Raw genomic sequence first — 27491 nt, forward strand, 5'->3', positions numbered from 1 at the left:
TAGAGCAAATATTTATTGCTTTACGGTTGCTTATCTTTATTCAAATGATCAGGTCTTGTTTCATTTAATGTAAATTTGGCATATGCAAGTGCAGTTACATCAATCACTTATCATTCATTGCGATTTATGAAATTGAAGCAGGTGTCTTCCACCGAATACAGTAGTGTTATTTTAAACTCCTTTAAGTGTGCTGTAGCTTCTGGCATAGTCAGTGAAAACATCTATCTTTTTTTGTAATTTAAGAAAGCTGTTACATTGGATCGTGTCCTCCCTTTTGTACAATAATTATATTCTTCTTCTGCATGAAGGGAATGTGAATGCGGCATTGGCGCTGAAGCCTCTTTATAGTTCATTTTCCACTTCTTAATTCTCCCACCCCAATCTGATGAGCTCAAATATTCGGCATAATAAAAACTTCAAATGGCCTCAGCTGGAACATGGTGGTGTAAATGTCGAGCAGCCCGTGGGAGGTTAATTGAAGGTCATTTCAAGCACTCGGATCAATCGTGCTCCATTTGGAATCGCAAGTGTCTTCAAGCATCATCTGATTAGGTGAATCCATCACGCTGCAGACACTTGACAAGAGCCTGAGAGCAGCGCGGCACATAGGCATGCTTTTTGAATGGAAGCCAGAGTCTTTTTAGGTGTGCGTATATTAAGGGGGAGGGGGATGGGGGGTGTTATGTGACACGTAGGAGTAGGAAGCTGAGAGTGTATGGAGGGCTATTCTGGGGAAAAGGTCGATCTTTGGACCTGTATGTGTCCATGCATATAAACACACACACACACTCAAGCTTCATAACCAGATGTTTGTTTTTCCACTGTGGCGCAGTAGCAGAACATGTCTGCTCTGCCCAGAAACAGCCGTGTTCTCCAGGCACCCAAATCAGGGACTCTGCTCCAATAGTGGGCTTTCCTGTATGTGTGTGTGTGTGTGTGTGTGTGTGTGTGTGTATGTGAGAGTTCTCTCCATCAAGGCACAGTCCCAACTCTCCATATGAACCTGCAAAAATACTCCCAATACCTGTCACTGTGTTCCCTTCTATGTTAAGTACTGTATCCCTCAAGGGCATGCTGAACTAAGAAGGGAGGAGAAGGGAGGTAAAGTAGAAAGATATAATAAAAGAGTATGAAAGAAGATAAGCACAGAATGCTGCTTGGTTTGGCGCAGTCTTCACATGCAGAGTGAGTGGGAGTGCAGCATTCTCTCCCCGTGACTGATTTATTCACTGAAATAAGTGATGCAGAGACAGGCCAACAGGCCAGCAGACAGCAGGGCATTAGCATAATTTGTGTTGTAAAGAAGTGCTTGAGCATCCTGGGCGTCTCTAAAAGATATATGGCACATTTAGTTTGGTTCTGCCCCAAGATATCACTCGTCATTGTGATTGATACAGTAGTGTCATTGCACATACTCGTGAACTGATTTGATGAAAGATCCAAAGCTAGAAAGCTAACTGGCTGTAAGTATGTCTTGTGAATATACCCATTGGGTTTGTGATTTTTCTGAACTTGTTTCTGGCGAGAAAGGGTGAGAAAAGGCAAAATTGGGCCTGGGGTTGCACAACGCAGGCCTGATAAATGTTCAGCTAACCAAGGCTGTGGGTTGCCTGAATGTTTGCTGTGGTGGAAAACCATGTGAATGAGGACGTGTAAGAGTTGCCACTGAATAATAAATTCTTGCCTGTGTACCACCCTGTAGGAATGCCAGTGAGGAGCTGAGAATAAAAAAGACCGTTGATGCCTGGATCAACACACTGAGCAAGGAGATTCAGGTGAAACTCAGCTCCCACATAATATCTTCAATACAGCCACATTTAACACCAAACACAGAATACAGAGGCCTTTAGAAATAATATCCAGAATTATCTAGTATTTTTTCCCCTAACATTTTCACTTTGTAACAGCAGTGCATGGAGCACAATGCCCTCACCACACCTGGTGTTTGAAATTGCAGTTTTGCTCTCTGTGGCAGGATGAGCTAGCACAACATGGATCTGTTGTTCAGATGAAGGCTGTAGAGAGAGATAGTGTGGCAGCAGGCGGATCAGCGCAGCGGGATCAGAGCAGCAGGAGCAAGAGCGCAGCTGGGAAACAGCCTGGAAGACTGGGGAGAGAGCGGAAAGGAGCCACTGCAGCGGCGAGGAAGAAAACCTCTCACAGAGACTCCAATAGCCCACAGGCAGCGAGCGCACAGGCTTCCAGCCAAGAGCTTGCCTCATCTTTCAGAAACAGCACTGAGCAGCACCCACAGGTGGTGAGTGCCATGGCACCATCGCTGCCATCTTGTCACAAAATTCTGACATCAATAAGTGCTGTGCACTAATTGACTGATCAGTTGCACACAAATCTCACACAAATGTGGCATAAATCTGGAAAAGGTTGGATTTCATGTGCATGTGCAGAAAATCTTGCCTGTTCAAAAAATGTATTTGAGCTGTCTGAGCATAGTCAGTGTAGCTCTTGGTGGAACATACTGACCAAGCTAATGTGTCACTGTATTCATCATTAAAGTACTGCTCCCATTGTGCTGTTGTGCAAAATTATAGGATAATAGTGCATGGAAAGAGTACAAGAGGTCATTAGCATTTTACTGCAATAGACATGTTTCAGTTTTAAGCAGTGACCTGTTTTTTTTCCCCCCTCACTGTGTATCCTCCTGTACATGCTTTGTTTATTGGTACATCCAGACAGTGAGCTCACAACACTTAGTAATCTCTTCCATCTGGATGCAAACACATCACCTCTGGACCCTGCTCTGTTTCTGCTACTCTTTAACTAAATGAGGTGTTGTAAGCATCCATATGTTGCCTCATACATTTACTTGCCATCAGTAAGAGTGTTCAGAGCAGAGCAGTGCTGATTATCAGTGTTTGGCCACTTCTCGCTTTGCAGTAATAGCTGGATGTCTTTCCTGGTTTCAGTTATGAAACACCAAGCCTAGCAACTGCACCAGTGGCTAATTGAGCCGTTACTATATATGGTTAAAGATTTTTTTTGCCTGACATACTGACAACCTGTCAAAACAACTGACTACATAGTGACGAGTGGAGAGCAATTTGAATGTTGATGCTAAAGACTTAGACATAGGAAATCTTTCTTTACAGGGTTTTTTGTATAAATCTATGATCTGGGAAGGCCAATAATAACTAGCCTACATTCTCCTCAAAAACAAAGTGCACACAAGCACCTTTTATATGGTTATTTTCATAATTAAATACTAATGTTCTTCTTTCTGGTCCAGTCAGTGGTGCTGAAGTCTGCAGGTGATGAAGCTTACCTAACGAAGGTGTACGGGAAAGCCCTGTATGAAGGACATCGGCACACAGTAAAGAAAGGCCCCTACCTGCGTTTCAGCTCTCCCACACCAAAATCCAAAGTGCAGCGACCTAAGATGATAGAGAGAGTTAAAGGTAAGTCACGTCCACTGAAATGATTTTACAAAACTAGTATGGATGCAGATATAGTCCCCTCCAAAACTATTGGAACAGCAAGGTCAGTTCTTTTGTTTTTGCATATACTAAAGACAGAAGCAGCAAAAAAGATGAATGCAACAGTTTTGTGATGTCAGTGTGTTGCCAGCTTGATGCAGTTATTACAAGCAATGGATATGCAACCAAATATTAAATATTATCTACTTTAATCTCACCTAAAAATTGGGTGGTCTGACACCAAAGTTGCCATGTTCTAAGTTGTAAATGTAAATATCTAGATGTAAATATCAGGAAATGAAAGCAGAAATTCTGATCTATCGTCTCATGTTCATCTTTTTCATCTCAAACCTAAATGTCTTTAGCGTATAGCAAAAAAAAAGAAGAATTGGCCTTGTCATTCCAGTACTTTTGGAGGGGACTGTATATCACTCTGCCAGATGTGTAGATTTGGGCCAAGAATTTTAGACACAAGGAAGTGTCTTACTTACTGAATAATTCATAATAGATATGGGATAATATGCTTTAAGATTAATAACTGAATTTGGCTCCCTCATAAATATATATATATATATATATATATATATATAAATATATATATATATATATATATATATATATATATATATATATATATATATATATATAAAATGTGTACACCCTCTTTATTAACTGATCAAGTACTAGCATTCCCATGCCTACGTTACAGGTGTGAAGATGAAGTCCTGCAAGACCCAGACCAGAGTATCTGGAGCTTGTGATACATCTCTCTTGCAGCCTGTGACCTCTGAGCCCCAGTACCTGTTCAGTCCTTGCAACCCTACCCAGGAGCAGCAGCCTGGCTCTCTGTTAAAAGGCTACCTCTTGCCCATGGCCATCCCTCTGGGTAAACTCTAATTCCTCCACTATCTTCAGTACCAGCTATATCTTCCTCACGTTTGACCAAATACACTCGGCACAAGTAAAGATTTGTGAGGATTGCCATTGATTACAATCTATAACTTCAGCCAGTTTACTGAAGATACAGCTGTTTTGGCTAATTAAAATCCCCAGGCTTCTTAGCTACTAGTCAAGGTCCATTAATTTAGACCAGTAATATTATCATCAGGTAACAAACAGAGCTTGAATGTTTTAATATTGTTGAGCCAGTCTGAAGTATTTTAAGTAGCAGTCATGGACCGTAATGGTACTACCTTAACTAGCTCTGTGCCATGGCAAGAACCTCCGTCTTAATGATGCTACATTAACAGCTATGAGCTGTGGAGTTCTGTTAACCCTGCAGTAAAGCACAGTGCTAAAGCTTAACCCAGACAGCCCCCACATCCTGCTGCTGGAAACCTTCACTTCTTCTGGTTGACACTGAGCACATAGCAGCATAAAAAAATGGACATAATTAGACAGGCATTTAGCTGTGTGATTTCTTCATTATGTCTGAGTCTTTGCTCATGTAAAGCCTCCATTCCTCCTCCTACCTTTTTTAATCCCTTTACTGTCAAGATCCTCTAATGCATCCTCATTTCCCGGTTCAAATCACCACAAGCTACGCCTTATGACCGACCTTGTAGCGAAGGAGGAAGGTAGTTGCCAGACTAAGTACATAAAGGAAAGTATGCCTGTTTTACAAACAGTTGGGGGAACATCTACAAACATCTAATTGAACATGTTTGTGCATATTGCTCATGCTCATGTTGCTCATGCTTATCTTGTGTTTTTACAGACATTAAGGTAGTGCACTAGTTTAGGTCCAACTGAATTAAATCCATTAATCATTTCTCTAATGATCTGAAAAAGTGATTAGAAGCACCTTTTTAAGCAGGCCACTATGCTTTCTTTCTGTTAAACCTTTGATATTCTGCAGCTTTTGTAACAAGGTGTTGATGCAGTGCTCCTAATGAAGTAGAGTATCAGAAATGGAATCAGACGGCAGGGAGTGGAATAATGACGTTTGAACAGTGGGAGGCCATTTTGTGCACTGTTGCCCAGCGGCTGAGCTGACCTCTGCCCTGAGCTGCGGCAGGGCGAACAAAGCCTCGTCTAATCACATCTGCAATGCGGTGGCCATCACCAGCATGAGACAGACACAACTTTTTCCTCTCTTAAATAAGAGAGAGCTTGTCTTTCAGATTTATAACAGCTGTGCATCCTCTTCAAGATATGCTATTGGAATTGAGAGAGAGAGAGAGTGAGAGAGAGAAATAGCTTCAGCTCTCAGAGCTGTCAAACTCTAAGTGAGAAGAAAGGTAGTGTACATATATGTGTAAAGACATTGGTTGTATCCTTTCCCAGGTATGTATATAATATAAATAAAATTCATGACCTTACACAAACTCTGAGAATAAAGTAGGAATGGGCATGATAACAGTAAAATATAGACATTTCATAGAGGTAATTTTTCTTCATTTTTGTGGGTTGTCTGTGTAGTAAGAGTAGCTAAGGAGCCCTGAGATTTCTATTATACCTACTGCACCACCTTGGTACTCCTTGTCTGATTTTTTTTGTGTTAAATTTTTCCTAACTGAATGCCATTTCAGCAGGCTCAAGTTCTGTTAATGCCATTTAAAATCTATTTTAGGCAAGTATATAGCCATGAAAGTAACTGATAATACATTAATAAGTCATTTTTGTCTTTGGCCCGTAAAGGATATATAGTACAGAATTACGCAGCTATAATTTAGCTTTGCTTAAGCTGATGTCATCTATAAACACTGCATACCCACTGCTTTATCATGGAGATTACATGAATACATGTTCTATCTCAATACACCCTGATTTTTGCAGAGAACACACTATAGAATGGCAGTGGCTGCTGCTCCCTGGGGTGGTTTAATCACATCAGTCACTTCAGAGCAGTCTACCTGCTTCAGTCCTGGTGGCTATCTTATTTCACATCACAGTTTGTGTGAGTGTGTGTTTAAATGTGTGTGTCTGACTGAAGCCCTAGTGGAAAGTTCCAGACTCGTTAATAACTTCCCAGACTGTGCTGCGGTGCTGTGTAGTGTGGATGTGAGGGGGCAGACCTGGCCAGATCTCCCCCCCTCAATTGACACTCTGCAGGGCTGGAGCTTTGAGCTGCTCTATTTTCCTGGCTCCGTGGCTCCCTGGAGAGGACAGTGGGATTGGCAGAGGCCCCCAGGGAAGCACAGAGAGTCTTTCATCTGCAGCAGCTGTTCAGGCAGGCACATCCGCGGACTGCCTCCGAGTTTCAGTCGCCGGCTAAGTATGGCAGGCGGCTTCCCACAAATCTGCTTATGAAGTTCTGCATGGCAGATCGGGGAAGGTACATATCAAGCCAGCTCTCCCTGAAAGAAGCTGATTTAATTTTGTACTTAGATATTTGATTGTTAGTTACGCTAGTATCCACTGTATGTTTTTGGATATTTGGTGAATTTGGTTGTTGCAGAAGCATCGCTGAATATAAAAATTATAATTTGGGCCAGATTTGGTACATTGTATCCTTGTTTTTCCATTCATCTTCACAATGACAAATTCCTGGTGTACAATGGCATGTTTGTTACATATTAATACTACCAAATTGAAATGCACAGGGCTGCACACTCCTCCTACTGCAGTGTTGCCAAGCGCCTCTGCATAAGAGCACTAACCACTCAACACATGACCCACGATTGGCTGGCACATCAGTAACAGGGGAGGCAAAGAGAGACACTGTGATCTCTCTCCAAATTTAATGCGGCTACATTCTTCTGCTCCTGACAGCACAGCTTGGTTTCTGACATGCACTGTTACACTATGTGGTTGTTTCTCCTGTCTGATATTAAAATCACTTCCCTTGTTTCTTAACATGCATACTTTATGGTTTATCTTGTTTGGATTGCTTTTACTTTTCACTTTCCCCTATCCTGAATACAGGAATGCAAATGAAACTCTTCCCTGGTACCATTTCTTTTCGCTGGCATTTATACAACTGAGCCCACATGTTTCCTATCAGATATTTTTTTCATTCCAGATGAGTCAGAGCCTCTTGCCTCAGAGCCACCGTTTGGATCCCCTTCAGGCAAATTATGGAAATCATAAAGCTACTTTGTATTTGCTTAGCTCCATGTAAAAACTGGAAAAACAGATTTCTGTGCCTGCAGCAGTTTTACGCAAATACAAGCCTCTCTCTTGGGTGTTAATGTGTCATGGCCAAGCTCATGTTCCTCTGCTATTGAGCAAACGCATGACCATTTTCGTGCCCCACGCCGAGACGAGAGCCAGCGACCTGACTCTGTTAGCGTACTCTGGCTGAACTTCTTTGTCTCCTGGTCTGCTTCCACAATGGACGCCGGTCATGAAGCTGGGCTGGCGTCCCAGCCTGGCAGATGTGCGTGTTTGTGTGTGTGCTTGGGTTTAAACAGGGTCTGAGTGTTGTGGATGTCCTTTATGACCTCTCTTGAGTAAAGGAGTAGATAGGTGTAGTTCAGCTCCAGCTGCTGCAGGGGACGGCTGTTTTTAATATCCCATTCACGTGAGAGCACGGCTTGCTGCGTGTCCTGGCATGTAAATAGCACTGAGATGCTATCTCCCTTGTCAGAGAGCAGGGAGGCATGAGCGGAGCTTCAGGGCTTTGCTACAGGAACACATTCATATTTCCAGAGTGCATCAGGAGTCCACTCATATATTAGTGCTCTGAGTGCGGAACAATGCGTCAGGCTGCTGTGGTGCAGGGAGAAAAGGGGGAGAGATTGATTGTTTTTTATTTGCGAGGCACTGCCTCCTCTTTGTGGCATTGTTAGCGCTGATGATGCCAAGTTCAGTCTAGCTGTCAATTCTCTGCATTTTTCCTTTTCCCTCTGTCCGCATGCATGTCAGTATGTGAGCTAGGCCTGGCAAACACTTTTAAAGGTGCATTTGAATTCTAATTACTTAAAAGGTTACATTGTTTAATGCATTCAAATATTAATTATTGCTACGTTATACATTTGCTTTGACTAAACCATGGAAGGTGAAAATTATTTTCTTCAGCAAAAGAAAATTGTAATTTTATAATTTTGTTATAAACATTAATGTTTTATTAAGCACACAGTTTAAACTTGTAGATCGAATTCCTAATGCCTTACTATTCACTCTATATGCTCACTACATAGAATATGACATAATGGAGTTGTGGAACACAAGTGATGTATTATACGCTTGCTAAAATGCCATCTGAATTTCAGCCAAAGAAAAAGAATGACTCTAGCAAGTACCTGTTGTTCATTATAACTGCTTGCATGTAAACTCGCCTTTAGGACCTTTTTTATTTTATATAGTTTAGAATATTGAAACTTTAATTGTGAAAATAAAGTACAACATAATTGACTTACAACATAAATGCTTTTATTCTTTTAGAGTCTTTATCCAGAAGGTTCATTTGGCCTAAACTCTGTGGAAATGGACATGGCATTTTTGAAGACATGTATATTCTAAAAACTTTTTTATTTAAACAGTACAGTTTGCTCTGATAGACCTAATGTGAGCTGAGACTTTAAAGTTCTGTTATGTACACTTTCCTAGGCAAGCCCAGAGTTGATGGCCAGGCTGCTTTGCCTTCACGAGTCATCATTAGTGACAAGCCTGCAACTGTGATAACCTCCATCCCTCCTGCCCCCAAAGTGGCTCCTCTTATCCGTAAGCCCAACACATTGCTGCTGGAAGTTCAGTCCGAACACAGGAAACCTGCCCCACACCTCGAAATACAGGTAAATGAGAGTTAGAGCTCTCTTCTGCCAGCAGCTTGTCTCAGTTACTGCTGGACCTTCAAATGGTATAACATTCTCAGACAGTAAATCTCAGACAGTCGTACTCAGCACATGGATTTATTTGACATTTCATAGCACATTGTCTCTTCTGCCTTTAATCCATCTAATGGCTTTCTGTCTGCTGCTGGGAGCACATGACTTAGTTGCTTTCTCTGCAGTATAATTGAAGGACTGTCTCTGTATCCAGGTTCAACCCAGTGTGAACATTGAGAGTGTATCAGCCCTGAGCCATACGCCCTCTCCCTCACCTCCTCCTCTTCTCCCTCCTCCATCCTTTCAGGTAATCAGCCTACACGAGACATAAACACACTTCTCATGTGCTTTCCATATGCACCAGTCTTATACAAGACATGAGTGTCATCAGGCTCAGCTACGCGATAATGTAGTCTGCTCCACATTCAGGTTTATGCACCTGCAGTCATTAGGTTGCGTAGGTGTGTGGTAGCATTTCAATAGACAACCAAATCTCTTCCATTACTTTTGTACAGAGAGTGAACTATAGATTAGAAGGGTGTCTCTGTTCAAGAGTTTGTGTGCCCCTGTGTTCTGTGTATGTATGTATGTTTCTGCAACAGTGGCACAGTGAGAAGGAGTGCAAAGGAGACCTGCTTTTAGACTCCCAGGCTGGCTCCTACAAAGAAGGATTGTGCTGCTTGCAAAATGGCCACTAATGTTTCTGCAGCCTCTCAGGTCAAACTCACAGAACCTTCACTGTTTCTGTAGTGCGTGTCTGTACTGTGGGTGCACATTGCAGCCAGAAAGCCTATTATGTTTCTCATATAGCAGGTAGTCTTGGCTCTGATGCTTTAAATGGATGGACATTAAATTTTGGCCTAGCTCCAGACAGCTAGCTGGTATTTCCAATTTGGCATTTATCGTTGACCTGCCATTTATACCAAGCCTGCCATATAAGTCTGCGTGTGAGCTGATGATGAAGTGTTTCAGGGCGGCATGGCTGCATTGCTCCGCCACATCTTGGCTGCTCACACTCCAGCAATCTCAGTCCTTGCCTGTTCACATCCGGTTGCTAGGCAACGCATGCGGCTCAGCAGGGTTGTTGGTTAGCCGATTTGGAGCAGGAGTGCTGAGAGGAAGAAGCATCAGTGTAGCTTGCTGGTGAATGAGGTCTGCTTTGGAAACACTAATGTTCCCGAAGCTCTTTACAGCGATGCTCAGGTACTGCAAGAGCTTTGGAAATGAGTGACTGGCGGTAAACTCTCTGCACCCTCTGCTCATGTTCTTGCACTTTTGATGGCTCAGGGTGATATTTTAAAGGTCATCATACCCCTCTTATGAATGATGCATCAACATCTGAATCAGTGAGTGCGGTGGAGTCAGGTTTTTGCTCAACTCAGTTCAATGTAAACTGTATAATGCTGTTAACAAGAGTCATGGTCACAGAACAGCTTTACAGAAATATGCTGCAGAATCATAATGAGGAAGCTAGAGGCAGTGGCAAGAAAAACTCCTAAAGGCAACATGAGAAACCTGCAGTGGAACCAGACACAAAAAGGGACCGCAGCCTCTTCTGGGTGACACTAGATAGTGGGATTTCACCAACGTTGCTCACGGTCAAATTTTGTCATAAAACGAACAAATGCAATTTCCACCATCAGTTTTTAATGTTCCAGTGTAACCCTTGGCATATCTGTAAGATCAAACTCACATCTGGTCAGAGTGTGTTATATTTTTTTACAGCCCTGATTTACCCTTAAATAATCAAAAACATTATCAGTGTCATCGATGCTTATAGCAAGTATAGTAAGTACAGTAGTAATAAATATCATTCAAATAAAATAACAATAAAAAGATCTCATATAAAAAAATAGCAACATTAGCATTAATAACCATAATAGTGTACGAGGGATCCTTATGTTAAAATGCATGTAATGTAGTTTAGGGTCTAAGGGCTGTATTCAGAGTTGAGTTACATGCCCTTAATACCAAAATTGTGCACACAGGTATTCAGCCCTCAGACATAACTACGAACATAAGCACTATTCAGAAGAGTTACACACACACACAGGGTGGAGTTAACCTAACAGAGGTGTGTCTCACTTACATAAGATTCTGACCTTAGATAAAAACAGCAAAATAAAAGCAGATGAAATAGCCTACATCACACACACACACACACACACACACACATTACGATTTCATGATCTTGATGTGGCTCCATTAAATTGTGAGCACGCGTAGCATATAAAAATATAAATGAATAAAATGCAACATAATAGAATGTGCTGGATCAAGTGCTATTTTATAATCTTTGAATAAAGAGAGTGGAAGCCATATTGTTAGATTAAAACAAAGTAGCAGTGATTACTGTGATAATTACTACTAGCAGTGTTCATGTAGCAATATATTGATAATATACTAGACTTCTTTCAGATTTTTATGTCGATGCTTTCCATATTCTCATATATACAGTGGGGTCCAAAAGTCTGAGACCACTAGTGAAAATGCTTCTATTTTGCATTCTTTTCTAATTTAATACAACAAATGTCATTACAAATTATGTTATTGGCAGCAACTTGAGTGAAGAGTAGAATCTTTGAAATATTTAGATAAATGTCAGTAGTTTGTTAGCATTTGATATGTCCCTTTTTTCTTTAATGACCGTGTGCATTTGATCTGCCATGGACTCCACAAGTTTGTGCAAAACCTTATGATCCATTTCCATAGATCACATCCATAGATCAAATCCATTGGAGTGTCATCCTAACACATGCTTCAATAGAAGAGATTAGGCATGAGGAAAATCAGACTTTTGGACCCCACTGTATATTATTGTATAAGACTGTACTATTATTAATTTATACATAAGACTGTAATTACATCAGATATTACTTAAATCTGACTGATCAAAGTCTAATATGAATCTAAATATAGTTTAGATTAAAATCTGAATAGTCTAAAGATGAAGTTGGAAGCCTGCTTAATTTTTGATCTGATTTCAGCCTTAAATGGCTTTATACAAAAAAAATTCAAAACTGAAAACACTTCTACACTAGTCAGTATTCACCTAAATGATCCCAGTAATTTCAGTAAAAATAACTGTGAATTAATTCAAAATTGAATCATTTTCACCTTTCCTTTCTTCCGTTGAATCTGTGTTAATAGTTTCATTTTATTCTGTTTGAAGTTTTCATTTTGTGCACACCTTTTGTGCTATTTTTGAGGATCCCAAAAAGAACTTGTTACTTTTTAATCTTTATTTTCAGCAACCTTAGATTGATGTATTATTTCCCCTCTCCTTTCACTTCATTCACTGGATCTGAGTGTAGCTTGCTGAATGCTGAATGCAGGGGTCACTATGTCTTTCTTCCAGATGTGCTGTTTGTAGCCTTGGCTAGCGGAGATAGTGAAGACTGTGATAGTATGATCCTCACCCCCTGAGGAGGCGTGTTAGTCTGCTGAGAGCACAGTTACAGCTCGGTTGTCCTCGTTTCTCCCAACTTTCTCCATTACTGTCTGTCTTTCTTTGCATCAAGCTGCCAATGACTCATCGGCCTGGCACTCCTCAGCCTCACAAGCACTCATGAGCACACACACACTTACGCAGTCTCCTAGTCACTCACACACACACACACACACACACACACACACACACACACACACAAACAGGCTTTGATTCTTCCACATGCTTTCAAACCAAAAGCTCTCTTGCTCTTGCTTTTCTCTGGCCTGTGTTCTGTCTGACAGAGGGAATTGAATATGACCACACCTCTCTAAACATGCCAAGATGACACACACAGAGTGTGCTGAAAAATAGATGAGTGTGTCCTCGAAGGCTTGTCTGTGAGTGCTTAGTTTTGCAGCACCCACTGCAACTGGGTTGGAATTTATTTCAGGCGCAGCTTTCACAATTCCCATGCGGCTGGATTTGCTTTAGATATATGTTGTATTTGTGAATCAGTGTTTTGGAAAAAGAATTTTCTGTATGCTATTTTTTGTATGTTTATGTGGGAGTGAGAGACTGCAAAAGAGAGTGGTTTATATGTTACCTTTTCTGCAATAGCAGTGAACTGACTGATTATTGACCTGCTTGTGTCTCGCAGCCTATTTTACTGCTGCAAGTGTGTGTGTTGGGGGCTGATGATATGCAGTGCTGTCGTTTCTGCAGCAGGCCCTCAGTGTTGTTTCACACACATATGTGCAATGCTCTTCACCCTGGCTTCTTGTTTGTATATGTGCATCATCATTACTTACTACATCCATGGTTCTCAAAGCATGGTCCATATTTTTCTAATTGCACAGAAGTGATGTGATCACGATCAACCACTATCGAAATTATAGTTCTTATAGTTATAAGCCTAATTAACTAGTCAGTTAAATTGAATGGATTTAAACCAAGGCTCTATAACATGAAAACAACTTTTTTAACAAAATTAAGAAATGTGATGTTGAAATTATCGATGATAAAATGTTACAAGTCTACAATTTAACACGGTGTAACTCCAATGAAAAGGTTTAAGGGCTCCAATAAATACATGCAGTCATACGCATTTACCTTATACACTTAATATTTGAATATCTTAGTTTTGTTCATAACATCTGTGGTACAATATTAGGGGCTCTATGGATTTTATTTAAACTGGAACAGGTCCATGGTTTCAAAAATAACTTGCTATCTCCACAACATGCTTTGACATAAAACTGCACATTTACTGTGTTCTAATCCAAAGATCATTAGAAGCATAAGAGCTTGTAATATGGTGCACCTGTGATGTGTTTTCCTCTGCAAGACGCACTGCACAGTGTCTTGTCTGTGTCTGCTTACCTTCGGCTCCATCTCACGCTGAGTGAACATGAATCAAGGAGCTCTCTTGGTTACCATAGCGACGAAGGCGAGCTGGCAGAGCCAGTGTTTGTGACCCCTGGGGGAAGGACTTGTGATTCTTTCACATATGAGGCTCATGAGCAAGACAGATCATGACCTCTGCAATGAGTGTGTGTGTGCGTGTGTGTGTGAGTGGATTCCTAGGGAGCATGATTTTTTTTTCGCCCCCTCATGTAATGTAATGTGCTTGAAAGGAATGAGTGAGGCTGGGGAAGAGTAATTGTGCTCTACGTTACTCAGCGCCATGGCCCTGAAGAGAGGCTGCAGGGATTGGTGGAAAGAGCATCAGGAGATGCTGAAGGGCCTGTGTGTGTGTGTGTGTGTGTGTGTGTGTGTGTGTGTGCACGCCTATGCAGATGGAAGGTGCTGTGTGATAATTGCATTTCACACAGTATTGTGTTATGGTGCATGGTCAACTGTAATCACCTGCTTCATACTGTCATCATGATCTTTAATAATTCATACACTTATATGCTCATAATCCCTCAGGCTATTAATGGCACGGGGCTTTTACTGACATTGTGCGCCTCGTTGACCTTCTTTTCTTCACTCTTGCCTGTCAGACCGGCGCAGACGCCCAAGCGTTCGAAGATGAGGCTGAGGAGAATGATGGCTTTCCTGGAACCAACTTCTTGGAGGTGGCAGACAACAGCCAGGTAAATCGAATTAAAGCACAACACAATTTCAGGTTGGCCTGATTGCACATGCTCCTGCACACACCACAAAGGTCATCTGCTCACTTGCCTTGGGGCTGACAGCTTCCAACACCCTGCCTGCCTTGAGAACAGAGATTCATACGCAAAGTGAGGTTGACAAAAACGCAAATATACATTTGGTTTGACACCATCTTCTCAGAAACATCAAACATTAAGCGCTTAGCACTTGGTTAATGAGATTTGCAGAGGGAAAGGGTGAAAGAGAACATAGCTTTCATTAATTACCCATACTGACAGAATGGATTAGAAAATCTGCTCTGGAGAACGTCGATTTAGGCGATTGGTATTGGAAGGGCGTGGTGCGTGTGCACAGCCCGTAACCCTCTTTGTTCAGTGCCGCTCAGACGCTAGCTGTTCAAGAATTCGTCTCACATCACAGTTCAGTCAAGCATACACCCAAAGGCATAAGCCTCCCATATTTATGGCTAACAAGCAGAGAAAGCTGCTCGGGATATCACACTGTAGGCCAATTCCAGGTCGGTCAAGGGCAAGCAGCAGTTAGCACAGAAATAGCACAGCGGTCGTTAGACTGAGAGAAGAGCAGATCCATGTTGTTCTCACATGCTTTTGTATCTAGTGAAGAGGAAGAATGTAGATAATGAAAATAAAAGAAGGTTAGGACACTTGAAATAACATGGGCTAATCCACATTGCCCCCTTTTGGTTTTAGAAGCAAACTGCAGGCAGAGACAAATCGTATCTTTTTTTCAGAAACAAGAGAATAGTTATGTTATTTGTCTGCGCTCGGACATTTGATCAGTAATGACTGCATAACACTGCATACTTAAACTGTATCTTCTAAAAGCTGATCATGATTTACTGAAATTGTGTCTGATTCCCTAACAGTCATTGCATATTGTATTGTACGTATTTTGCAACTATTTGGTTTCCAAATACTCTGTGAACAATGCTGGAAAGCAAGTTAGTGACTGAGTGTGTTTAATGTGTTTTGCTGCTTTTTTTTGGTAGCAATGGTATTGCTATTGAAAATTTAATGTTGAATCATGTCAGAATTATACTGCCACTCAAATTGTTTTCATGGCAGTTAAGGTCATAGTTATTGCTCCAGCACTGTAAACAAACCAAATAGAGAAGACTATAAAAGAATTTAAGTGCTGTGCATGAGATTTGCCTTTAATTAGGATAAAAATCCAATTATGCCTGGCACTCTTTCTCCCACTTAGTCTTCTAGCTCTCCCAGCTGTCAAATAAAGGGCGCAGCCACTCCAGCCCAGACCTCATCAAACAAGCCCTGTCTCCAAGAGCAACCAGGGCCAGATGCCCACTCCTAAAATGTCATTGCTCTAAGCCGCCAGTGTCTCCACTCTGGCAGGCTAGGACTGTGATGGAGCCATAAACTTCAAAGAAACTCAGTGACTGGCAAACACAGCCAAGTTTTTTTTTTATTTTTCTCTCTCCTTCTTGCTAAATCTCTCACTCTCTCTTTTTCTCTATTATGTCCACCCTCTTTCTGTCTCTCTTTCTGGAGCCTGGCCACTGAGAATGAGCCATTTGGTCCAGGCTTACCCAAGGCTCTCTGACTCTGCGCCAGAGGAATTTGTGTATAATGCAAACCAGTGACCAAAGAGTTCAGTGCTAACACACATAATAGAAAGGAGAATAACAGAATACAAATTTCCACTTTTCCCAATTCTTCTAAGACAGTAATGGCTGCTGTGATTGTGTATGCTGTCTAACATGTGTTTGCAGTTCTCAGCTAAAGTGTACATGTCCTTACTGATGATTGCTGTGAGATGGATATCCTTTTTTTAAAGACAAGTCAGAATATAGACACTGTATTGTGTTGTTAAACTAACTTGGTCTCCTGTAAAATTAGGAGCCTGAGATGGAGGGAGAATTTCCTGATTCTCCTATAGAGCTGCATGGACTGCCCTCTCCTCCAGTTGCTCTGTACCATGGTCCGACTTTCCCAACACAGCCAAACCAGCCTAGACCCCTCACCCAGCCCATACTCACCACCATCCAGCACAGAGAGACCCTGGAGAACAGACTTGTGGACTGGTGAGGTTCTTCAGTTCTCACCATGCACTGCACTATATCAAACCTTGTCATGTTTAGCTTGACTAAATGCCCTTATTGCCTTGACACAGTGGTTCTCAAACATTTTCAGTCTAAGACCCCTTTTATGGATAGTAATTGTCGCTGCGGCCCCCTCACTCCCCGCACCCCACCCCCTTTCTTCACTGGTTTGCACGTGCAAGAGACATAGACATAGAACTCTGTTCTATTCAATTCTAGTCTATTTTATGTTTATAGCACATTTAACAATAGACTTTGCCACAAAGTGACTTTACAGAAATCCGGATGTATATTTAGATCCCTAATGAGCATGCCAGAGGCGACAGTGGCAAGAAAAAACTCTCTGAGATGACATAAGAAGGAAACATTGAGAGGGAAACCATGTGAAATACGATAGAAAATTATGAAATTATGTACATAATTGTAGAAGAGCAAAGGCAAATAGTACAGGGTGCTGTTCTGATGCCATTACAGCAAATTCATTATGCACATGCAGGATTACCATGAAATGTGATTGCTTGGCATGAATTTGATATTAAAGGGCAACTATCTTTAAAACGTACCATGTTTTAAAACTTTAGAAGCAGATTTTATAAACATAAACAAAATTACAAATTATTTAATACAGATACAACTTCTGCAATATTTACACAACCTTCTTTGCAGCTCCAGAATTTTGTGAACTGCTACCTAATTCTGTCTAATTCTGTAACACTGTAACATATAGGAGTTGGAGATTTGTTGAGTGACAGTTTTTTTTGCTTATGAAGGGTGGAGCAGCAGCTAATGGCAAGGTTGGTCAGTGGGATGTTCCCTCAGCCAGCCCATACAGACCCAGCCACCCAATCAGAGCCAGAGGACAGCGTCACCTCAGACACCACAGGTAAATCATGTCACCCAGATATCGACGCCTGGTATTTTATAGTGAATATAACGGTGCTGCAATTCTCTGGTCACCAGTAACGGTCAGTACAATTCCTACATTGCCACCTGCCTTTAGGTTCAGTGTTACATCAACCAGTGTATTGCTTGTATTCAGGATGCCAAAAAAACAATTAAGGACATCTGGTGGAAACCAGCAGAGTGGGGAGACTATGCATAACATGGCTTTTCCTTCTTTGGTCTCATAATTTTGATTCATAGTTTACGCAGAAGTGAGCGGTGCATTTGTCAAAGCTGTCAGAGCACTGGGACATGGTGTTTCCTCATTAAAGTAAGATTGCTCTTCCTCATTCCCTGTACTCCTCCTCTCCTCCATTTCACTTGGCTCACTTTAACTCAGCCCACGCTCTCTCGGCCCACCTCATTAATCCCCCCCTCTCGTTTAATAGAAAGATCAATGATGTATCAAATTTGCAGAGGAGGCTACAAGTCTGCAAGCAGCAAGCCCTAGTCAGCACATTCATAGACTGACTGGAGTCTTCTGCTGAAGTGGGCATCCTAGTGCTCCAAGATCTCAGAATAAAGCATTCATACCAAGAGTGCTACATTACAATACATGCTTTTTGTGCTTTTTGTGTAATAGTAATGCTGACTGATCATGAATGCAAAGTAGAAATACAATAAAGGTAAAATAGAAGTTGACTTGCTGTTTTAGAATTATTATTACGCTGTTAAGGTTTAGCAAATATTTATATGCTGAATGCTGACCATCTTTAGCAGTATTATATAAAGTATTGCTATAAACTTAATTGATTTCCGATAATATTGGTTGCCTCATAATGGTTAAGCAGTTATTTTTATTTAGCAATAAATAAAAATTGCTTTTACAGGGGGGGTGAAAGTCTTCCAGGTCTGTGCTGGGTGAGGGCCCAGGAGCTCTAGTGGCCCACTGACATGTGAAATAGGCCTATTTGATCAAAAGACATTGGTCAGAAATGGGGAATGGTTTTATTCCAGGCCTGGGCATAATTCACAGTGGGTCTGTTAGCAGCCAAACATGTCAGCCTGTCAGCAGAATGCTGATAGTTCCTGGCACTGGCCTAAAACTGCCCTGGACATTGAGATATGGAGATTTATGTGGCACCATTTGTCTCACACAATCGTATATTACCATATTCCCTGCCTGCTCCAAACCATCTCTGCAGAATTCAGAATATCTTGAACTGAAGCTAGATACATTTCTAATAAAATCACAGCCATTTAAGGGTGTGATTAGGAGGCCTCTTCTGTGTTTTACTATGGGTTAGTGGAGACAGTGGGAGGACTGCAGCTGGTTGTGGATCCTGGCATGCCAGTGGACTCGGAGCTCATCCGGCAGTATGTGAATGAGGTGCTGGCTGACATAATCGCCCTAACACTGGGCCAGAGAGAGGGCCCAAGAGAGCCTCCTGCTTCAGTTTCAACACAGGATACACACATTCCGCAGGTAAACTGGTTCACACAAAACAGAGTGCACAAACACACCCAGTTTTTATTCCTTAAATAATTTCTTTGTTTTCCCATCAGTGATAATTGATTCAGTGTTGATGAGATGATGCGATCTTAATGATTATCAGTTTTCCAGAGGCACCTGTGTCCTCATGGTTTGTTAATACTTTGGCAGGAGAGTGCAGTTCTGACACCAGTGCCCACTCCCGAGCCCAGTGTGGAAGAGAGTCCTCCAGCACTGAGGGAGGCACCATCTCCAATCAGCACTCCAGATCTCTCAGAGCATCCTTCCCCTGCTCAATCACCCAGAGATTCCCAGCATGCACAGCCTCAGAAGCCAGTTTTACCAGGTCTCAGAATATTTACTCAAAGCACATTTTCAGGCTTTTTGTAGCCTTCTGTATGTTTGATTTATATGATTATTGTCTACTTTTGTAAGAACATTCCCAGTGAAACACTGTCCTTCTCTCAGAACCAGAAAAGGATCCAGTGGAAACACCTATATGCACTCCAGTTCCATCCCCCCGAAGAACAGAGATGCCTGAGCCAGCAAACCTGCACAAGCATCCATGGGGTGATGTAGAACTTCCTCTTACAGAGGAGAAACCACACAGTGAGGGAGAGGAGCAGCAGCCACTACCAGTGTAAGTCTTCCTCATCTTGTTCCTCTACACTTATCTGGCTATCAGTATGGTAAATTTGCAACTTGAATGCATGTTAACCAATAAGCAACACTAGGGGTGTTACCATCAAGAGTAAGTGTGAAAGTAAGTGTTTGAATCCAGGGAATGAATCTCTCATCCCATTTAAAACTGTTGTCAGGTATTGACTATACGGTGTGTAAAAGTGATCCAGGTACTTGTCACATTACTTCCAAGGGCTTCATCTGACCCATTGGCCAGTGTCAAGCAAAAAGTATAGAAACACTAATACATTCATTAAAAAAAAAAAAAAAAACATGTACAAGAAGATCTGTACAGGGATGTACCTCTTTTCTCCCATATTGCAAAAACTGCACACACCCCTGAAACATGTATACTCACTGAGCACTTTATTATGAACACTATACTAATACTTTTAGTATTAGATTCCACAAGATGTTGGAAATGTTGGAAATATTCCTTTGTGATTCCGGTCCATGTTAACAGGATTGCATTACGCAATTCCTGCAGATTTTTCAAGTGCACTTTCATGCTGTGAATCTCCCGTTCAACCCATCCCCTCAGGGAAAATTTTGGCTTTCAAGAGATGCACATGGTCAGCAGCAATACTCAAATAAGCTGTGGCATTCCAGTGATGATTGATTGGTATTAACTGGCTCAAACTGTGCCAAGAAAACATTCCCCACACCGTTACACCACCTCCACCAGCCTGGGCTGTTGACACAAGGAAGGTTGGGTCCATGGATTCATGCTGTTGGTGCCAAATTCTGACCTACCAGCTGTGTGCTTTTGATACACTGATATTTATCAAACCAGGATACATTTTTCCAGACTTCTACTGTCCAATTTTGGTGACCCTGTGCCCAGTGCAGCCTCAGCTTTCTGTTCTTGGCTGACAGAAGTGGAACCTGACGTGATCTTCTGCTGTTGTAGTCCATCTGCCTCAAGGTTTGACGTGTTGTGCCTTCTGAGATGCTTTTCTGCTCACCACAATTGTACAGAGTGGTTATCTGAGTTACTGTAGTCTTTTTGTCAGCTTGAACCAGTCTGGCCATTCTCCATTGATCTTTCTCATCAGCGAGGTGTTTCCATCTGCAGAAGTGCCACTCACTGGATGTTTCTTTTTATTGCACCATTCTGAGTAAACTCCAGAGACTGTGGTGCGTGAAAATCCCAGGAGATCAGCATTTATAGAAATACTCAAACCAGCCAGCCTGGCACTGACAATCATGCCACAGTCAAAATCACAGAGATGACATTTTTCTCCCTTCTGATGGTTGATGTGAACATTATCCGAAGCTGCTGGCCCATATCTATATGGTTTTATGCATTGCACTGCTGCCACACGATTGGCTAATTAGATAATTGCATGAATGAGTAGGTGTACAGGTGTTCCTAATAAAGTGTTTAAAAGTGTTTAGAGTGTATAAAATTGTACAGTCAATCCACAGATCAGAAAGAACTGTGTCCATGTGGCAGCAAACCTGTCATGATGCGCCTTCCCTCAGAGGACCCCATAGTTGTTCCTGCATGCAGACTTAAGTATTCAGTCCAAATATGAAAAAGGTTTTAAGAATCTTGTTTTGGATCAGTTCAGCCTGATCTTTATAATGCACCACTATTCTGGGAAGCCCAGTTGATACAGATCTTGAAATAGTAGACATCTAAGCAACTAAAAATTGAAGCTAAAACATGTAAGTATTCAGTGAACCTCTAAGATGATGTCGTAGGCATTTTAGTGCTTTTTTACAGGTCAGTATGGTACAGTAACTCTTCAGAATATAAATAAATCTATATTCAGTCATGTAAGTGTATCCATGTCCCATTACATAGCACTACTCCTGACTTCTCTGGAAGTGGGGTGTGGGCGTCAGTTTCCACGCGATGATAGTGCTAAGATTAAACACTTACAGCAATAGCAACAGTGGAGAATACCATGTTCAGGCTTTGTAAGCTCTTTGCAGACCGTGGCTTCAGCAGTCAGATGAAACCAAGAAGATGTCAAGAAAATCCTACAGAAAAACCTGGTCTTTATTTGGGATTAATCAGAATAATTTCATTGATGACAGCTGTATGATAATGACTTTTGAGATACTTACTTATGCAACAAGTTTATTATAACTTTTTTATTTTTCCTATTTTCCCTAAAATGTTTCTGATTATTTTTCACTTCACGGTGCAATGAACAACTCCAAATCCTTCTGTGTAAGAAAGAGTGGTATTAGCATTTAACCCAGTTAGATTGGGCCACTCGATATTGTTTTTTAGTATGCATAATACACTATTAAGTCTTTATTTTCTTTAAATTGCTATTTGAGGGGAACATATCTGCATATTGTGTAATTCCCCACCTATCTCTCGTTTGCACTCCCTTCCCTCAGCAGTGTACTGTCAGTAGCCCATGAGGAGGAGGAAGAGGCAATCATCCATCCATTCTCTCCAGTTCCCCCCAAACCACAGAATCCTCCAACTGCTGTAGTAGAGCATACTGAACCTGCTCCTCCAGAGTCTCCGTCTGTGAAGGAGAACAGCTCACTCTCCAGCACCTCCATCACAGAGACAGAGACAGAGACTGCAGCCAGACACATCTCTGAGGGAGAGCTGCTCCTCAGCTGCGGCCAGATGGCTGCAGTCAGAGGTACTCGGCAGCCTGTCAGTGATTTACATTCAACAAACACACACACACACACACCACAAGGGTCCATCTAGGTGCATGATTCAGATTCATTTCACATCAGTACACACTGTCTATTGAACTACTGACATTATGAGTCATTGCTGGAAGCAGTATACCCCTTTACACACTAGCTCTGCCTATTCCTATCTTTGAGTTTCAAAGAACATGTTTCGTGTATTTTCTCTGCAGCTTTGGCGGAGGAGGGCTTCACTTTGCAGAACTTAATGACAAGCTTCAACAGCTCCCTGCATGGAGTCCAAGATATGGTGAATATCTAACTGCTAGAGCCATGAGACCCTCTTTGTGATAGTGTATGTTCATACAGTATATCCTGATTCTCACAGAAAAATCCTGCCATGCTTATTCGCTGCCAGGTATATTCTTATTTTTAATATAATTATTTTGTTTAGAATATTCACATATAGGTAAGAGGGTTACAAGAGACAAGGTTTGAAATTTGTCTGAAAATAAGGTTTTATTCTTAAAGAGTTAGCCATCACACTATTGTTGTATGTACTAATAAACATAACTTTTACAAAACTTAAAAAATACTGACAGTCATCATTATTACCAGCAATAATTTGTTTGAACAGCAGTTAACAGCAAATAGCACTGACATTTCTGTGAAAATGGGATTATGCAAAAAATGATCATGCAACGAAGCCTTTATACCATGATTTAATTTTTAATACAGGAAGTATACAGTATATCAGTAACTACTTTAATTGCTAAATGTGGGGTATGTGTGAATAGTACTACTTTTGTTACTGATAAATTAATAGTATAAAATTTTATCATTTTTAACAATATTGCAATAACAATAAATTCACCCAATAGTATTAAAATCTAAGGATGATTGCATTGTATATTATCATATAGAGTTTTTTTAAATTAAAAACTACTTTTCGAAAACATATTTTAGGTTACAATATGTTGTTTTTAAATCTTAACAGAAAACTGTCAGATATGTAGTTTTTGTGAATTAACTTATTTTAAAATTGTTATAAAATGATCTTTATCTGTTCTTATTATGCACATAGTAATTATGGTGATCAGTGACTTCATTGTGGTTGTCAGGATTATGATCCTCCAAGTGAGGGTGAGGTGATGAGAAGGCCGCTTGTTTCTGCCCACCATGACCCAGTCCTTTCACTGCTGGCTCGGATGGAGCAGGGTCCAGTCAGCCAATCACAGCAACCAAAGGTATGATTATTGTATCTTTCTCTTCTGTCAGCAGAAAAAAGCTTGAAGATTTATGACCAATTTTATCTGCTTATGTGATCTGAACTCTGCATGGTGTGAATGTATTTCATTTTAGACATGAGAATTTGATCAACTGATCTTCCTTACACATCACATAGGTTTTTCTTGTATTTTTTATTTGTAACAGTGCTCTCACTTGCCAGTAGGGGTCACTAGCGTAACAGAGTTAAATTCAAGCTCCCTTGGAAAATGGGGCTGTAAAATGAAGTGGAAGGTGTGCTGTGCAGTAACAGTAGGGTGATTATGTTTGGGCAGAGGTGGTGGGATGAGGAGAGCAGTGGGGAGGTGAGCGAGGGGCAGCGGCCGGTTCTGACTGAAGCACAGGAGAGAGTGGTGATGGGACACTCTCTCATCCCGCAGCATCACTCTATCTCTGCAGAGCAGTCACCCCACGCTACGCTGAGTTCACCTGGGCAATCACCATCTCAGCACACAGGTACACATGCACACACAGATACACACATCAAACTTATCAGAACACAGCGCTCTCCGACATATTCTAATTTTGAGTATAAGAGGGGTTATGAAAGCAGTCTGTGTGTGGCTTACCGCACACAGACCTGTAAAATGGTTCTCTCATTTTTAATGTTGTTATTCCTGCCACCAAGATACAGTTTGTATAGTTTGTGGCCTCTGGGTGGCCTCTTACCACTGCCATGTGTATGTGGCCCTCACGGGGCCTGGATCTATTGAGGCATGGCTCACACTAAACCAGTTATATGCAGAGAGGGAATGGCGATGTTTGTGCAGTGTGTGTGTATATGTGTGTGTGTGGAGAGCACATGGGGAAGCCAGCATTTCTGGATAGTTCATCAGGATGCAGACTGGGGGAGCACAGAGGAAAAGAGCTCTGCTTTTGCTCCCAGCATCCTCCCAAAGCCTGTGTAAAAGTTGGCTAACTTTCATCTATGTGTACTTTCTGCTAATGTTACTTTCATAACATCCAACTAGACCTTTTTCATTAACTAGAAATAATGAAATGAAGTTGTAACCTTCTATCTAAAATCTCAGTTTGAGATTTGCCTTCTTCATGCGCTGTGTACTAGTCTTTGTGTGTTTATATATGTTTTGCTTTGATGCTAAGAGTATTTCTGAGCTCTGTGCATAAGTGCTGGGACCAACACTGTGAGCTATGAGTGCAGTGCAACAGACCCTCATGGTGGATTTCTATGTTCTTCCTGTGTTGGCCTAAACCAATATTTACCTTACACTGAGGCTGCTCATGGTAAAAAGAGCCTCAATGTTGCTTAGAGACCAAAGCAGAAAAAACATACTCATACTCGAGGAGCACAGACAAGACGGCGTTATTGACTGAGAAAGAATTTAAAGCTATTTTTTTTTCTTGACTCTGGCAGCTGAGGCTCTGGATCCAGTCTAAGCATGTGCTACATGACAAAAAATTACTGCCAAACTTACATTTAAGACACTATAAACATATGCTCTGTCTAGCAGTGCCTCTCGTGTATGAGTAGAAGACTGGCTTTGGGCTACATGGTTAACTCAGAGTTGTATGTTTATCATTTATTTATTTTTATATATAATATATTATTGATATTATTTCTATTAGATTTTTTTTTAGATAAATATAAATATTTATAACATTTCAGTCTGCTGTGGTTGGTAGCCATGTGTCATGTCTCTTGAAATTCCTTCTTATTTCATTAGGAATGTATGCTGTTGGGCTTTTCATTAATTTCTCCCTTTGTGTTTCTGTGTTGGTGTTTCTATGGAAACTAGGTGAAAAAGGTGCAGTAGCTAAGAATGGTGGGCTGTCAGTTAACGTCTCCCTATCAGCAGAGCACACAGAGTCTCCACATGTTCTTCACTCGTTTACTGCATCTTCCCTTCAGCCAGGAGTCTACACACACCAACAGGCGTGTACCTCTTTTTCTATTCATGGCCCTGTGCCAGATTTCCATTACATGTTTTTATCTGTAGCTAGTTTGAATTGTCCTAGACTGAGGAGTGCCATCACTGTTTACTGTAAAGATTATTCTTCATTTTTAAAGATGACGTTTTGAAAAATGAATTTTCAGTTGTTTATTAATTGTGACCTCTAGCCATGTACTCATGGCACTCATTAAGCTATGCTTGCTGGTTAACTGCATATATGGAATACCCACGAGGGCATAACTAAAACAGCATTATCTTACACAATTTTTTGTTCTTGTCTAAATTCTGAACATTTAATAATACAATTTTGAACATATTGTATGTCTCTATCCCCTCTGCTTACATCATCTTTTATTGTAACCTGTCTTTTATAGGCTGCTGAGACTCGACCTTTAGTACACAGACCGACGCCAATACTGGTGAAGCAATACAAAAGCACAGAGGAGCCAGGTATACCCTTCACTCACTCTGTGTGCATGTCATGGACGTCAGGTTCAGCTGATCCACTTTATTCTAGAAAAGCTGGAAACTTTTACCTCGTGCTATTGTTCCAGTTAAATATCGTGCGGTTTTACCGTACACCACAATTATGTCCATTATGGCATATTATTAGACCTAAAAGTAAATCCTATAAATGGATCTATATTTGATGGGCAGTTGTGAAGTGGTGCGTACTTAAGAATGTGAACGTGTATAATTTGCACAGATGATTACAGTGGAACATGTTCCATGAAATTTACGTGGATACATTCCACATGACAACCCAACTCACATACGTGCGCACACACACAAACACACGTTTGTCTTACTATCCTTACGAGGGCTTTCTATTGATGCATTTATTAACGTGGCTAATTAATGCAATGTCTACACATAAATCTAACCCTAAACTTAACCTTAGTAACCAAAAAGAGACCTTTTAGCTCTTTTATAGTTTTTTTGTATGTATATATACAAGCTGCAAGTTGTGTACTGTGTACACGGTGGACAACATGGCTCCACTGATAGGTAAATTAAAAAGCAGCATCCGATGCACCTTTGAGCAATAGATAAAAATTAGAGCCAGAGTCTGAGCAGTAGTCTTGAGAAGTAGGATAGAGGGTGCCTGAAGCACACCCATGTTCATTACAGGCACGCCTTTTCATGCCAGGAATGTGCATGCTCTTGCAATTTTCTATGTGTAATCTCAATCATCAAATAATTTAAAGCCAAACTGATAAGTACACAAATATCATGTGAAAACAGTGATATTATGTCAGATTACAGAAAAAGAAACTGTTTATACATCTATAATGCAAAATTGTCTGTTCTTTTCAAACTGTTCAGTCAGCTAAACCACATACGTGTCAATCACTCAAACAACCACGCCCTGATAAAGATTCAGTAATGTCTAAAAATAAAATATTGGGATGTTAGCATGAAGAGAACACTTAGGACTGAACACTACTGCTGAAAAATTGACTGGACCTATAACCTGTTAAATATTAGCTTGGCTTGTGATCTGTTCACTTATAAATGCATGGGCGGGTTAAAAACTGTACTGCAGCCAGCCAACATCAGAGACATTTTGGCTTCACTTTACAACTCTCTCATGTTATAAAGCATGTGTAGAGTTTATGCTCCCTGGCAAACTGAGGAGGCCAAATGTGCAGTTCTTAATGCAGTCTAAAGATGGCAGTGTGTCTGTGTGACTGTATCTTTCACGCTTTTCTTTTGTCTTATTCCTAAGGTCAGTGAAGTCACTGTGGGGCAGATTGTCCACTCATAGATCAGATTCCGCTCTGTGAGACCAGTCTGGTTTGTAGCTGCTTGAGTCAGCTTTTAGAAATCAGCTGCTGAGACAGGCTGTGCCTCGGTGA

At 41.1% G+C, this 27491-nt stretch overlaps 1 protein-coding gene across 6 annotated transcripts in view; it reads left to right on the forward strand.

Moving 5' to 3' along the window:
• Positions 1-27491, forward strand: part of kiaa0586 (KIAA0586 ortholog) — a 91323-nt gene that overhangs the window by 44880 nt on the left and 18952 nt on the right. For 4 of the 6 annotated variants that reach the window (XM_053237400.1, XM_053237404.1, XM_053237401.1 and 1 more), the window contains exons 14-31: positions 1703-1775; positions 1976-2257; positions 3245-3413; positions 4141-4317; positions 8925-9109; positions 9357-9449; positions 14576-14668; positions 16565-16749; positions 17538-17650; positions 18957-19135; positions 19313-19487; positions 19610-19781; positions 22181-22437; positions 22666-22742; positions 23554-23679; positions 23995-24175; positions 25477-25613; positions 26007-26082. In XM_053237400.1, the coding sequence (XP_053093375.1) occupies positions 1703-1775; positions 1976-2257; positions 3245-3413; positions 4141-4317; positions 8925-9109; positions 9357-9449; positions 14576-14668; positions 16565-16749; positions 17538-17650; positions 18957-19135; positions 19313-19487; positions 19610-19781; positions 22181-22437; positions 22666-22742; positions 23554-23679; positions 23995-24175; positions 25477-25613; positions 26007-26082 (2750 nt within the window). The remainder of the gene's footprint in view (positions 1-1702; positions 1776-1975; positions 2258-3244; positions 3414-4140; positions 4318-8924; positions 9110-9356; positions 9450-14575; positions 14669-16564; positions 16750-17537; positions 17651-18956; positions 19136-19312; positions 19488-19609; positions 19782-22180; positions 22438-22665; positions 22743-23553; positions 23680-23994; positions 24176-25476; positions 25614-26006; positions 26083-27491) is intronic. The other 2 variants (XM_053237402.1, XM_053237403.1) reach the window with 2 other exon arrangements.

This window comes from Pangasianodon hypophthalmus, chromosome 10 (genome assembly GCF_027358585.1).
Source record: "Pangasianodon hypophthalmus isolate fPanHyp1 chromosome 10, fPanHyp1.pri, whole genome shotgun sequence".
NCBI lineage: Eukaryota > Metazoa > Chordata > Actinopteri > Siluriformes > Pangasiidae > Pangasianodon > Pangasianodon hypophthalmus.